The sequence below is a fragment of the Rhinolophus sinicus genome, chromosome 1 (genome assembly GCF_057876585.1).
Source record: "Rhinolophus sinicus isolate RSI-liver-muscle chromosome 1, RSI-T2T, whole genome shotgun sequence".
NCBI lineage: Eukaryota > Metazoa > Chordata > Mammalia > Chiroptera > Rhinolophidae > Rhinolophus > Rhinolophus sinicus.
In genome coordinates, this window is record NC_142501.1 from 33748460 (window position 1) to 33762188 (window position 13729).

Here is a 13729-nt window from a genome sequence, read left to right on the forward strand (position 1 = left end):
GAAATTTGTGTAAAATATAGTCTTTTAAAGAAAAGCAAGTTGCCAAAAAGTAAGAAAGATCCTACATTTTTATTTTTCAAAGTACATATGTGTGTGTGTGTTTATTTAGATATTTTAAAATGTAAAGAAAAAACTTTAACACTGATAAGTTAGGGAAAGTGTTAATTTTCTACTTTTTCAGTTTTAAATTCTAAAATCAAAACTCATTGCTTTATGATTAAAAACAAAGATAAAAATATTTCCAGTTTTTAATGATAAAGAGGGCATATTAAATAAAGGTGACTCTACAAAGATATTTTCTGCCCTTTCTCACCACTGTAAATTTGAAATATGCCACACAATAGAGAACACTCATTTTTGAATCTTATTCAAAATAATTATAATTTTCCTTATTTTGTTTCCATATATGATTATCAGGGCACAAATTTACCAACTTATAAACAAGCCAAGGTATGCAGGGTCTGCTGCAGTATGCCAGACCTTTGAATAGGAGGTATAATAATATATCTTTTTAATGTATGAAGATCTTAGTTTTTGTGGCTGCTGTTAACAAATTACCACAAACTTGGTTGCTTAAAATAACAGAAATTTCTCTCACAATTCTGGATGCCAGAATTTCAAAATCAGTTTCACTGGCTAAAAAATTACTTCAAAGTGTCCACAGACTCTAGGGAAGATCAGTTCCTTGCCTCTCCCAGCTTCTGGTGGTTGCCATCATTTCTTGGCTTATAGCCATATCAATCCAGTCTCTGCATTTCATCTTCACATTACCTCCTCCATGTGTGCTAAATCTCCTCTACCTCCCTCTTATGAAGATACATATGATGGCATTTGGGGCCCACCCAGATAATCTAGGATAACCTCTCCTCTCAAATTCCTCACTTCATCACATCGGCAAAGACCCTTTTTCCAAATAGAGTGACATTTACAGGTTCCAGGAATTAGAACCTAGTATCTTCGGGGGCCTTATTCAGCTTACTACAATACCCTTTTCAGATATACCCACATACATATATACTGACTCAGTCTAACATCAAGAGAACATGTAAAATTCCTTCCCAAAAATAAAAAATGATTTTTGAGACTAGGCAAAGTGATGGTTTAGTTGATGGATTCCTCGATTAGGCCCTGACTTCACTCACTGGGTAGAGTTCATTTTTTTTGGCTTCTGAAAGTCCTCTTGTCTTTTATCCTCCTTGGCCACATCTAAAGTAGGTGTTGAGACGTTTGGTTTCCTTAAAGCCAAGCAATTTTTGCAGGTCACGTTCTGACCAACGGTTATTTTAAGGCTTTCCTAGAGTAGGGACTTGTGTTTTGTTGTGTTTTATTTTGTTTTTGACAGTATAATTCCCTTAAAAACTAGATTTCTTATCTGTTTGCTTCTAGTAAGTTACATGTGCCAATAACTATAACCAAGGTTCTTTCTTATACATAGTTACCAAGTTCATTTTATTTATTGCTCAGCTTTCCCCAAATTAATGTTGACTATCTTGAGTAGGAAGTTCAAACTTCCTACCAAGCTGAGTTACTGCCAAAATGAGTTACCCTGTTCAACTGAGAAGGCTCATTGAGCCTTTGTTGCTTAAAGCCTTTTTTCTATCTCTTTCTCCTTGGAATCTTAGACGCTATCGGAGTTTCCATCTTTTCAAGGCCTTTAATTTTAAGACTGTCTCTATTTCCTTTTATTCCCTAGGTTACCCACCATGAATGAAGCGAGAGTGTTTGATATGCAAACATTTGGGAAGAGTATTTCAGATTAAGTATTTATATTGCAAGTGCAAAGACTTTGAGATGTCTCTGAAAAAAGAGTGAGGAGGCCAGAATGGACAAGTGAACGAGGGGGAAAGGAGCAGAAGAGTTCAGAGAAGTAATAGAAAACCAGTGATGTAATGCCTGGGGAGTCGCAGGATGGATTTTAGCTTTTATTTTGGGTGGCACTGTAAGTTTTGAGAAGGAGAATGACATGATTTGACTTAACAAACAGTCACTCTGGCTGATACATTAAGATGAAACTGCAAGGGAGGAGGAAGAGAAGCAGGAACTCTGGATAAGGGCCATTACAATAATCCGTGTGAGAGGTGCTAGTGGTTGACCAGAACAGTGAGAATGAGCATGAGAAAGGATTAAAGTCGGTATATACCTAGTCTGAAAGTAGAGCAAAGAAGATTTGCTGAAGAAGCTATGGAGAGGCTGGAAAGAAGGAGGGGAGTGTTAAAGTTGACAACGATGACTTAGGCTTGAACACATAGAAGTTACCATTCAGGGAGACTGGGAAGACCACGGTAAGAGCCTGTCTGGCAGAAAGAGGAATATCTGCAGCTCAATTCTAAACACGTTATGCCAAATATGCCTATTGAATACACAGATAGTGTCAAATGGGTAGTTATCTATATTGGTACAGAGTTCAAGGGGGAAGTTTGGGTAAAGACATAAATTTAGAAATCATTAGAAATTAGATATTTAACAGAATCAATGCCATACATCAGTGTTTTATATTAAGATATAAATTTTTCATGTTTTATATTTATATTTTGTGAATATTTAGTATTTTATACTCTTCCTAATAAATAGTAGAGCAATTGATTTAAATTTGTGATTTTACATTACATTTATATTTACAGATGATGTATTGACCTATTTAGGAGATTTTTAAGTTTATCAAATTTGTAAGTTTAATTTATTAGATATACATTAAGTATTCAGTAATATTTTGTTAAATCTCTTCAATTGTACTACAATTGTATTACAATTGAAGTACTTAAGAAAGAAATCAAATATACAAAGTTTACAAAACAATTTAAAATATCTGAAAGTGTTTAATTAGTCAAGTTTGTAAATGGGACCAAGTATTATTCAAAATTGAGTAACTGTTCAAAACTGCTCAATTTATAGACTAAGATTTGCAATTTGAATTTAGAAGCTCTAGAAAAAACTAGATCTTGGAATCTGTAGCTTTATTAAATTGAATAACTTTAAAATACAAAATAAACTTCTAAACATTCTTTGCTATATAGCTGCCACCATAGACATAAAAATGTCAACAACTGAAATAATATATTTTGACATATTTTATTTTTGTGTCTTGAAGCTAAAATAGCTGAATATTGGTAAAATATTTACTGTTACATAGAACAGTACTTCTCAAACATTTCCGGCCACAATTCACAGTAAGAAACACATTTTACATTGTGACACATACACATGTTTTATATATATATACATAAATACATATATATATGATATAGATATAGATATAGATATTGATATAGATATAGATATAGATGATATAGATATAGATATAGACAGATGATAGATAGATAATAGATTTAAACAAAAAGTTCCACGAAACATGCACCTTACCATCTGAGATTAACTTTGATAAATCTACAATTAACTATATACTACATGAGTTTCATTGCTTATTAATGGATCATAACACACAGTTTGAAATATCACTGATCTAAACTAAGGCCAAGCAGTATACAATTTTGAAACCAATGAATTATATTATGTTTAAATAACTATAAATTAAAAAAGACATGCACGTACTATGAATGCATACTTGTGTATCGCTTGGATAACAGTTTTAAATAGAAGCTTGCTGGTGAATGTATAACCATGGTATACAATAGGTTGGTTTTGTGATCCATCCCAGCAATCAATTTCCAGACAACGGCATCCTTTTATAAGGGCACTAGCAAAATTTAAATAAAATAAATTGTCATTCCTGGATCATTCAACATGTATACCATAATGTCAAAATATTCCAAAGACTACTTGTAATTTTGTAATAAATGCATAACTGAATCCTTAAATAAGACAAGTTGTTGTGTTACACTGAATACTTTTCTTCCTATTTTCTGTGAGCACAGACTGACACGGAACTAACACTTGGCAACCACAGTTCCAGCACCCCCAGGATGATGCAATGTGCAGAGCTATGGACTCTGAATCCTGCAGCTGCTACCTATTACTTAGGCTTTAATTTCCATTAGGGCAGGAACTGAAATGTCAGTATCATAAAAAGAAGTTTGATATACAGTTCACTATCAATAAATATTTATTGTGTTTACATTAGAGAAAAATGGGAGCTATACTGATTTACAAAGAAAAGTGGCAGGCAGGTAGAAATGATCTCCTAAACACAATCTTGGAAGAGAGAGAACTGAATAAAAAAAGGCTAACTTGAAACACTGGGATCTTAGAATTGATACTTATGTACCAGGAGAAGGTCAAAGAAGCCCCTGCTATACATGAAGACATTTTTTTCCCCATAGAAAACCAAATTAATACTTGTTTACCAAGAATATTGAATTAACCCTCTGTCTCTAGGCCAACACTTCTCAGTCAGGACAATTTTGCCTTTTAGGAGACATGTGGCAACGTCTGGAGACATTTTTCGTTGCTATAACTGGGAATGGTGTGGAGGTTTACAATTGGCATCTAGTAGGCAGAGGCCAGGAATGCTGCTAAACATTCTACCATGCACAGGACCAGCCCCTCACAACAAAGAATTATCTGACCTAAAATGTGAAGAATTTGTGAAACCCTTACCTGAGCCATAACAATTCGAAGAAGGGAGTGCGGTCCCAGCACCAAATCTTGATATAGAATCAGTAATTCTTCAAACAGAAATACAGAGTACCAAATAGACCATATGAGAAAATAGACTTTTGAGATCTAGTACTTCTTTGGGGAGCATATTTAGTCAATTTTCTAGATAGATAACTCAAGCAGTATTTAGGTCAGAGTGTAACTGAGAAAAGATAAAGCACTGATGATCTGAAGTCAAAGTGCTGAATTTAGGAATAAAGGGAGCTTGTGTTCCCTTGGGAATAATATATATGAAAGATGAAAGGAAACTGAGAAGGTAGGGCATTAAAAGGAAAGGGAATTGATAAAATTCATGTGTCTTGAAGGTTTCATCAAAACAATACAAAATATAAAATTAAATGACTAATAAACTCTTTGAGGTTTTTTTGAGGGGGTTGTTTGTTTTCTAAATGCACACTATTTGATTCAGGCATGCAGAGATGCACTATAATATAAAATTTCAGAGCTTTCTACTCCACTTGTCCTTGTGTTGGAGGAACGGGCCTAGAACTGTCTTCTAGGGAAATCTTGTTTGATCTATTGATATTTGCACGGGCAAATAAGGCGGCAAACCAATTTTAGGTACAAGTCCAAAATTGGGCTATGTTTGTAGAAATCAAACTGAATGTATTTCTCAGCTTGAGGATTTATTTATGTATTTAGATTTTAAGTTGTTGAAGAAGCAATTATCTGTTAGTAAAGTTTGTTAGTTGCCCTGAAAGAATGTTTGCTTTACTCTCCTTTTAGTGAAACTGTCTTGCCCTTTTTATCACACAGAATATCAGTTCTCTGAGGTGCTAACAGAGAATCATCTTGAATTCTCTGCTAGGAAAACAAAACTACCAAAAAATCAACTGTGAAATAAAACTCATCATAAAGGACAACCTAAATAATACTGATTCTTGCTACTTCTCTAGGTAGTTTTTATTTGATCCTTAGATCCAAACCAACCTTTACGAAACTGCTTGTTTTGACTACATGATGTGGTCCCCAGCAAAAACTATTTGAATGAATTGCTCTGTGTCATGCCAACCCCGTTTACTCAGAGGTATGTAAGGAAAAGTTGTGTCTTCTCCAGTGGTATTATTGAGGTCACTTTCTACTATTTCACACCGAGTCCCCTTTTGGGGAATGAATAATGGAAATTTCTCTCACTCAGTAAAGAAATGCTCCACTTAAATAAGTTTCAGGGATTTTATATGGATTAAAACATTTAATGCTATAGGACAGTTAATATTAGTTTTCCTCTTTTAAAGGTGAGGAAATTGAGACACACAGAGGTCATATTTGTCACATAATTAACAAATGAGGGGAAGGAAAAAAGATCAGCACCAGAAATTTAAATATTAATAGGTAAACATTACCTCTCATAAGTAGAGAAATTTTGAAAGACTTGTATTCTGAGAGCATATCTTCCACAAGTGGGTAAAGAAATAGCAGAAGATATACAATTAAATTTAAATTCAAATGTTCAGTTGTATGGAACATTTTCTTGGAATTCAAAAGTAATTACCTGTATTTCTAAATCAACCTGGTTAAAATTTATATTTTCTCTTTTTTAAAAAATTAAAATAATAAAGTATGAACAGAAATGTCTATAATGAAAGTATAGCTCTGAATTATGCTATTCTTACAAAATTCTAAGGGGATACATTTCTGAGTTTGTGGAGCTACGTATTTATTTTCAAATCACCTGCTAAGTCTTATTCACTCTGCCTCCTTAAAATATTTCAAATTCAACTACTTATATCAACTGCAGCCTCATGAATTCACCATCTAAATAACCATCATCACCTGGACTGCTATAATATCTTCCCAAATCATCATCTACCTCCACTCTTGCACCATCAGTCTTTCCTTCACAGTAAAAAGTAAATCAAAGTATGACATTATCCTAAGGAAAACCCCTCCCATGGCCTCCCAATGTAACTGGAACAGAATCCATTCTCCTTACCATGCTCTCTAAGACCTTCCTATATTGACTCTTTCTACCTCCTCAAACTCACCTCCCTTCATTCTGCATTTGCTTGTTTCGAGCCACACTTGCTGTTTTACATTCAAATATGCCAATCCCTTATTACTATTATACTTCTACTTAGCATGGCCTTCCTACAAGATTTTTCTGAGACTTCCTCTTTATTGTCACTTAGACTACAACCATGTCACCTCTTAGAACACTTTCCTGACCCTTTAACCCACGTAACACCCTCCAACCCACAGTTACTTTCTATCATGTTACCCTAGTACATCTTCTCTATATGACTGACTCATCAGTCCCTGAAAACATCAATTTGTTTACCCGCTTATTCCTATGAACAGATGACGGTGGCAGCTTTGAAAATCTTCCTCACTACTGTATCCTCAGCTCACTGGCTAAACTGAAACCTGGTGTTAACAATATACAAGGTGTGATCAAAAAATACGGTGAATATTTAAATGTTTTTTTCCAAAATGTATTACAGTAAAAGACACATTGCATTAACCCCTCTCAAAATGCCCCCCCTCACTTCAAACACACTTATCCCATCATTCTTGCCACTTACTGAAGCAGATCTGGAAGTCCTCTTTCGTGAGTGTCTTTAGTTGCACTGTCGTGGCTGCCTAGAATTCCGGAATCAATTCAAAACGTTTACCTTTCATAGTCATTTTGACTTTGGGGAAGAGCCAGAAGTCGCACAGTGCCAGATCCGGTGAATAAAGTGGATGAGGACACATCCTAATGCTTTTATTTGACATAAATTGCTGTACTAGAGGGATATGTGACATGGAGTATTGTCACAATAGAGGATGAAGTAAAGACTCATGAAAAAGGATTTCCAGAACTGCTTCAGAAAGTGGCAAGAACGATGGGATAAGTGTGTTCAAAGTGAGGGGGAGTATTTTGAGGAGGATTAATGGCAATGTGTCTTATACTATAATACATTTTTTTATTTCAACTTTCACTGTATCTTTTGATCACACCTCGTAATACACTGTAGAATGCAAAATTAGAGGTACAGCATAGATTGCTTTTAATCTATGTAAATCATTTGACATATAAATCTATATTATTATCTATAAATGCCAAATTATATCATTTACTCTAATTATATGTTGGCTTTATTCATAGTATTGTGTCCTGACGTCTGAGAATTACTTTTAATCATATTTTTTAAAATTTAGGATGTTCTGATTAGCTAAATATTCTAAGTCTACTTCATATATTTCCTATAAAAAGTATTAAAATTATTCCGGAAACTTCCGAGGGCCAATAATCAGGGAGAAGAGTTCAGTAGGCAGAATTAGAAAGTATATGATACTAATACACAGAATAAATTACATAGCCACCTAAAGGTTGAATCTCTAAAATTTTCACAAATCAAAATTTTTCTTTCCTATGTGTTTGCCTCACACATAGCCTGCTTTTACTGTGAAGTATTACCTATGAAGGTAGATACCACCAGGAAATTCCAAGTGTTTTAAAATATAATGAATTTTAAAATCAAAATAAATACCTTATATATCCCCAGATGTCACTTCGTCCCACTAATTGGTCAGCTATCAAGTATGTATTATGTGAACTTGAAATAAAATAATCATTTAATGGATGAGTCATATCTTGATAAACTTTTTCATACTCATTATTAAACAGTTGACAGTCAGATGAACACAGGTATCTTGTAAAACCTTCTATTGACATCTGGCGTGCTTCCTTAACTATAAAGAATAATGAACAGGGTGCAGAAATATCATTAGCTGTGTAAAAATTATATCTTACTTTAAAACGTATTCAGCAGTAGAGCATGTTTCTAAAATATTCATTTACAATTAATATTAATACTATTTCTAATTTGTCTTTGAAAACAATTTTTTTCTAACCAATACTCTGAATTATTTTTTATCAACATTCAAGTAGAGAATATATTTTTTAATTATCTGTGATTTTTTTTAATGTTTTAAGAATACATACAAGTATATATGTCATAGATCAATGAATTTCCACAAGCTAAACATCTAGGTAACCAGGACTCAGGTCAAAGAACAGAACATTACAGCACTTCAGAAGCCTACCTCCTACTAATTTTCTGTATCCCCCGCCCCACACATACCCAAGTGTATTCAATGGTCTGCCTTCTAACAACATAGATTCGTTTTCTCTGGGGTTTGCACTTTATAGGAATGAACTCGTGCAGTATGCGTTTTTGTGACTGGTTCATTTTGTTCAACATTATTTCTAAGATTTATTCTTGCAGTTGCATATAGTTAGACATTGTTCATTCCCATGTTGTATAATATCCCATTGAGTGAGTGTACCATAATTTATTTATGGATTCTATTCTTGAATAGCATTTAGATAATTTCCAGTTTGGGGTTATTACAAAGAGTGCCGCTATAAACAATCAGTACTTGGTACAAATATGTACACATTTCTGTTGGGAGCATGCCTACAAATGGAATTGCTGGGTCATTTGCGTATTATCATCTTTAGTAAGTAGCTTTGAACTTTACACACAGTATAACTTTACACACAGTATAATATATACCAAAATTATCTATTTAAAAAGAATACTGGCTCTGGAATTAGACATCTTGGGTTAAATCCATATACTGTTATATGCTGAGCATGTCAGTTAATCTCTCTCTCTGTTTGAAATGGTGATAATAATAGCACCTATCCTATATATTAGCTCTATGTTAGTTGCTGCTTTTGTTTTTTGTTTTTTGATAATTCAGTTTGTCTCAAAATGAGACAAAGTGGTATGAGTATTCACTTTAGAGAGTGACCCTTGACAAATAATTTTATTTCTGGGAATTTATACTATGGAAATAAAGATTCAAATAAAGATTAATGTGCAAGAATGCTCACACTAGCATTATTTATAAAAACTAAATAACAGGAAGATACAAATTAAAGCTCAAAATATGACACAATACTAAGCCGCCATTAAAAATAATGTATAAGAAAAATAGTGACATAAATAAATGTTGATGAAATCATAACTAGAATAGCCAGGAATCGAAAGTGCTTTTTTTTTTGGTTTAAAAAAATTGAAATCTAGAAGAAACCACATAAAACGTTCATAGACATGCAAACTCTATTTCAAAGCCTTGAAAATTTAAGAATATGGGAGAGTGTAGGGCAAATGCATCATATATTGTAATAGTAATGGTGTGCATAAATGTATTATTTTTCCCAGTGTAATTAGCAGTGATTGACTTATAGCTCTATTGAACTACTGAATAATTAAGTGAATGCCCTTCACTTAATTATTAGAAATCAAATAGAAATGAAACAGAAAACAAACTCATCTTATGACCTTAAAAACTACTAGATTGAGATGAGAGCTAATCTCATGGATTTTTTAAACCCTCATTTGGTACATGTCACATACCAATGTGAAATGAGATTGAGGAACTTGGCAACATTTGGGACTGTAAAATCATAATTCAAGTTGGCCTTAATAAGTCTCTAAAATGATCAATAAGCATGTAAATAAAATGCAAGGACTTGGCTGTGTACAAAAGGGTCTAAGGCAGAGGAAGGCTCAGAAAATGAAATGGATGAACAGTGTAATATTGTAATTAAAATGCAAACACAATTCTGAGATGTCACTATCACCATCCCATTATCCCTGTGTATCTTTTACCACCAGCAGGTAACAGTGCCTAAGTAAACTTTTTTTGTTTAATAGTCACTAGATCAGTACTACTGACAATACTTGGTGACCTGGCCATTTCCAGTCATCAGTGATATAAAGAGCTTGAGCCAGAACACAACTCAATTCACTACTTTCTCAAAGAAAGTCTTTGTATTAAAAGAAGAAAAAGAAAAAGGATGAGGAGGAGGGGGAGGAAGAAAAGGGGGAGGGGGAGGAAGAGGAAGAGAAGAAGAAGAAGGAAGAAGAGGAGGAGGAGGAGGAGGAGGAGGAGTCAGCTGAACTCATCAGGTGTGCTTAGCTGATGTAGTTGTTTTACATTTTGACACAAGCTATTTTGTTGCAAACCTGCAAGAGTGTTTGTTTTGTTTTGTTTTGTTTCCTGCAAGAGTTTTAATAGTGATCCGACCAAACTCTTGCTGGCACCGCATTTAACCTTACGACTACAATGCTGAAAACCCTTCCAAGTCTTTAGGTAGGACTGAGTCACAAAGCCAAAATCTTAATTATGGCCTAAAAGACAAACATGGTTTAATCCCTGCCCATCTTTCCCAACTCATCTCACCCTCATTCTCCAAGTTCCAAACACACTGTCTTTTTGTTCCTTGGATTCTCCAACTCAGGTCCAATATTTTTCTTCCCTCAACCTCAGACACTTCTCCCATTTTGTCACATGACTAGTTATTTCTCATCATTTAGGTCTCAGCTCAAATGTCATATCCACATAAAGGACTTTCCAAAACACCCAAACTGAACTGGACTTCCTGGGTTGTTTAGTCTCTATCACTTTCTCTGTTTTATTCTTTTCATTGTACATAGCACTCTGAAATTGTCCTGTTACATGTCTAATTATCTAGTGTCAACATTCTTCCAACCCCCATCAGGAATATAAGACCTAGTTTGCCTTGTTTCCTCTGCATTTCCAGCCCCTAAAAACATACATGGGTTGCCACAAATAAATATTTGAATAAATTATGAATGTATGACTCAATAAAGGAATAAGTTTGGTTTTGTTAAAACCCCTATTATCATATATTAAACACTGGTAACCCTAAACCAACTTCCAAAGTCAAAACTTGGACTTTCATACCTACCTTGTTAAATAAATATTTTGAGCTCTTCTATTAATTTCTGTAGGACTAAACACCATGCTTTAACAGTGCTAATTATGCAACTATATGAATATTTTATTACATTATGCCTTCATCGTTTTATTTAAAGATGAGCATAAATAAAAAATATTGAAGTTTTATACCCACTAAAACATGAGACAAAAATAAAAAATTATATGACAGATTATTAGCCTAAGTGGTCACGTAATTTAAAACAGATGACTGTATTCAAAAATGAAGAAAAAGCAAAATTTTTAAATATTTATAAAATGTTGTAGTCAGTTATGTATATAGACAGTGGAAGAATTAGAATTAGTGATTTTGTAATAAAAGGTGTGACAAAAAAATATGGTGAATGTTTAAATAAAAGAAATTTAATACAGTAAAAGACACATTGCTATTAATCCCCTCTCGCTTCAAGCATACTTATCCCATAGTTCTTGCCACTTTCTGAAACAGTTCTGGAAGTCCTCTTTCATGAGGGTCTACTTCATCCTCCATCATTACAATGCTCCATGTCACACATCACTTCTGGTACAGCAATTTCCGTCAAACAAAAACATTACAGTGTGTCCTTGCCCACCTTATTCACCAGATCTGGCACCATGAGACTTCTGGCTCTTCCCCAAAATCAAAATGACCATGAAAGGTAAACGTTTTGAATTGATTCAGGAATTCTAGGCAGCCACGACAGTGCAACTAAAGACACTCACAAAGAGGACTCCAGAACTGCTTTAGAAAGTGGCAAGAACGATGGGACAAGTGTTCAAAGCAAGGGGGAGTACCTTGAGGGGTATTAGTGGCAATGTGTCTTTTACTGTAATGTGTTGTTGTTTTTATTTAAACATGCACCATAGTTTTCAATCACACCTCATATTTTTCTTTGCTAGAACTGTTTTAATTTAGGTAATTTAATATTCATATATATTTTCAATAACACAATGTATAAAAATGGAAGACTGCCTGTAACTGGGCTTTTATCTTACAGATGAATATAAAGACACTTTCTTCCATTACAGTAGTTTAACAGAATCCTCATCCTGCTTTCCACATCAAAGCTATCTCTAAACACTTGAGAGATATGAAAACAGTTAAAAGAAAACAGGCGGACAATGAAATAGAAAAGAATGCTGTGGTTACACAATGTAGCTTTCTAAAAGGTAAATATATATTCTATATAATTCAAAAACAAAACTTCCAATATTTTATATTACCCAGAAAAAATCTGGCCCATCCAAAAATTTGTATTTGATAATTGTAATTCATAAAAAAAATACTTTTCACATAAATATTTGATAAAACTTTGAAATGCAAGCATACCTTCTTCAATAGGCTCATATTTTTGAATGATCTCAGAAGCAATATTTTTATTCATGCTACATATATACTGTTCTTGTTCCAAAAAGTCCACCAGATTTTGTTCGAAAAGAAATTTCCGGTTTTCAGAATATGTGTTGAAAATCTCAATAATTTCTTCTCTGTGTGCAATAATCCGGTAAATTGATCTAAATTCTTCTATGGTGATTCTTCCTTGCTTCAGCCTGTCATTATCCTACTAAAAAAAAAAGAAAAGAAAAAAAAAACTGGTGGGCCAACAAGACTGGTGAATATAACAAATACACAAAATGAATAGAGTATTTGTATAATATATATAGCAACTTACATTTAAAAGATGAACCTTACGTGGGATTTTTATCTCAGATAAAATATGTAGAACTGCATGAAATGACGCCAAAGTTGGGAAAAGTTTAATAGATCATCAACACTTAAAACCCAGTGGCCATCATGGATGGCCCTAGAGAATATTATGCTAAGTGAAATACGTCAGACAAAGACAAATACCATATAATTTCACTTAAATGTGGAATCTATAAGTAAGTAAGTAAATAAATAAATAATAGATAAATAAATGAACAAAACAGAAACAAACTCATAGATACAGAGAACAAACTCATCGTTGCCAGATGGGAGGGGTTAGAGGAGGTGGGTAAAAAGGGTGAAGGAATTACAAAATAGTCATAGGGATGTAAAGTACAGCTTAGGGAATATAATAATATTGTAATAACTATGTACGGTGCTCTATGGGTACTAGATTTATTGGGGTGAATCACCTCATAAATAATATAAATTTCTAACCATTAATGCTGCACACCTAAAACTAATATAATATTGAATGTCAACTATAATTTTTAAAATTGTTAAAAATAAAAAAGGGGTCATAGTGGGAGTGAATAAGGTATAGGAGACAATGAGTACTCTAGATTGTCTTTCAATTATGCATTTTCTTTTTCTATTTCACTCTATTTCAATGACTTTTTAAAATCATTCCAGACAGTAGGTATTCCTATGCCAACAAGATGCAGCCTGCACCATAAATGTGAGAGTAAA

At 33.6% G+C, this 13729-nt stretch overlaps 1 protein-coding gene across 1 annotated transcript in view; it reads right to left on the bottom strand.

The window, feature by feature from the left end:
• PLCZ1 (phospholipase C zeta 1) overlaps window positions 1–13315 on the bottom strand; it is a 38952-nt gene extending 25637 nt beyond the window's left edge. The window contains exons 1-3 of the mRNA XM_074319371.2: window positions 12662–13315; window positions 8088–8289; window positions 3550–3694 (exon numbers count right to left, since the gene is read on the bottom strand). Of these exons, the coding sequence (XP_074175472.2) occupies window positions 3550–3694; window positions 8088–8289; window positions 12662–12716 (402 nt within the window). The 5' untranslated portion in view covers window positions 12717–13315. The remainder of the gene's footprint in view (window positions 1–3549; window positions 3695–8087; window positions 8290–12661) is intronic.
• Window positions 13316–13729: the final 414 nt, after the last annotated feature.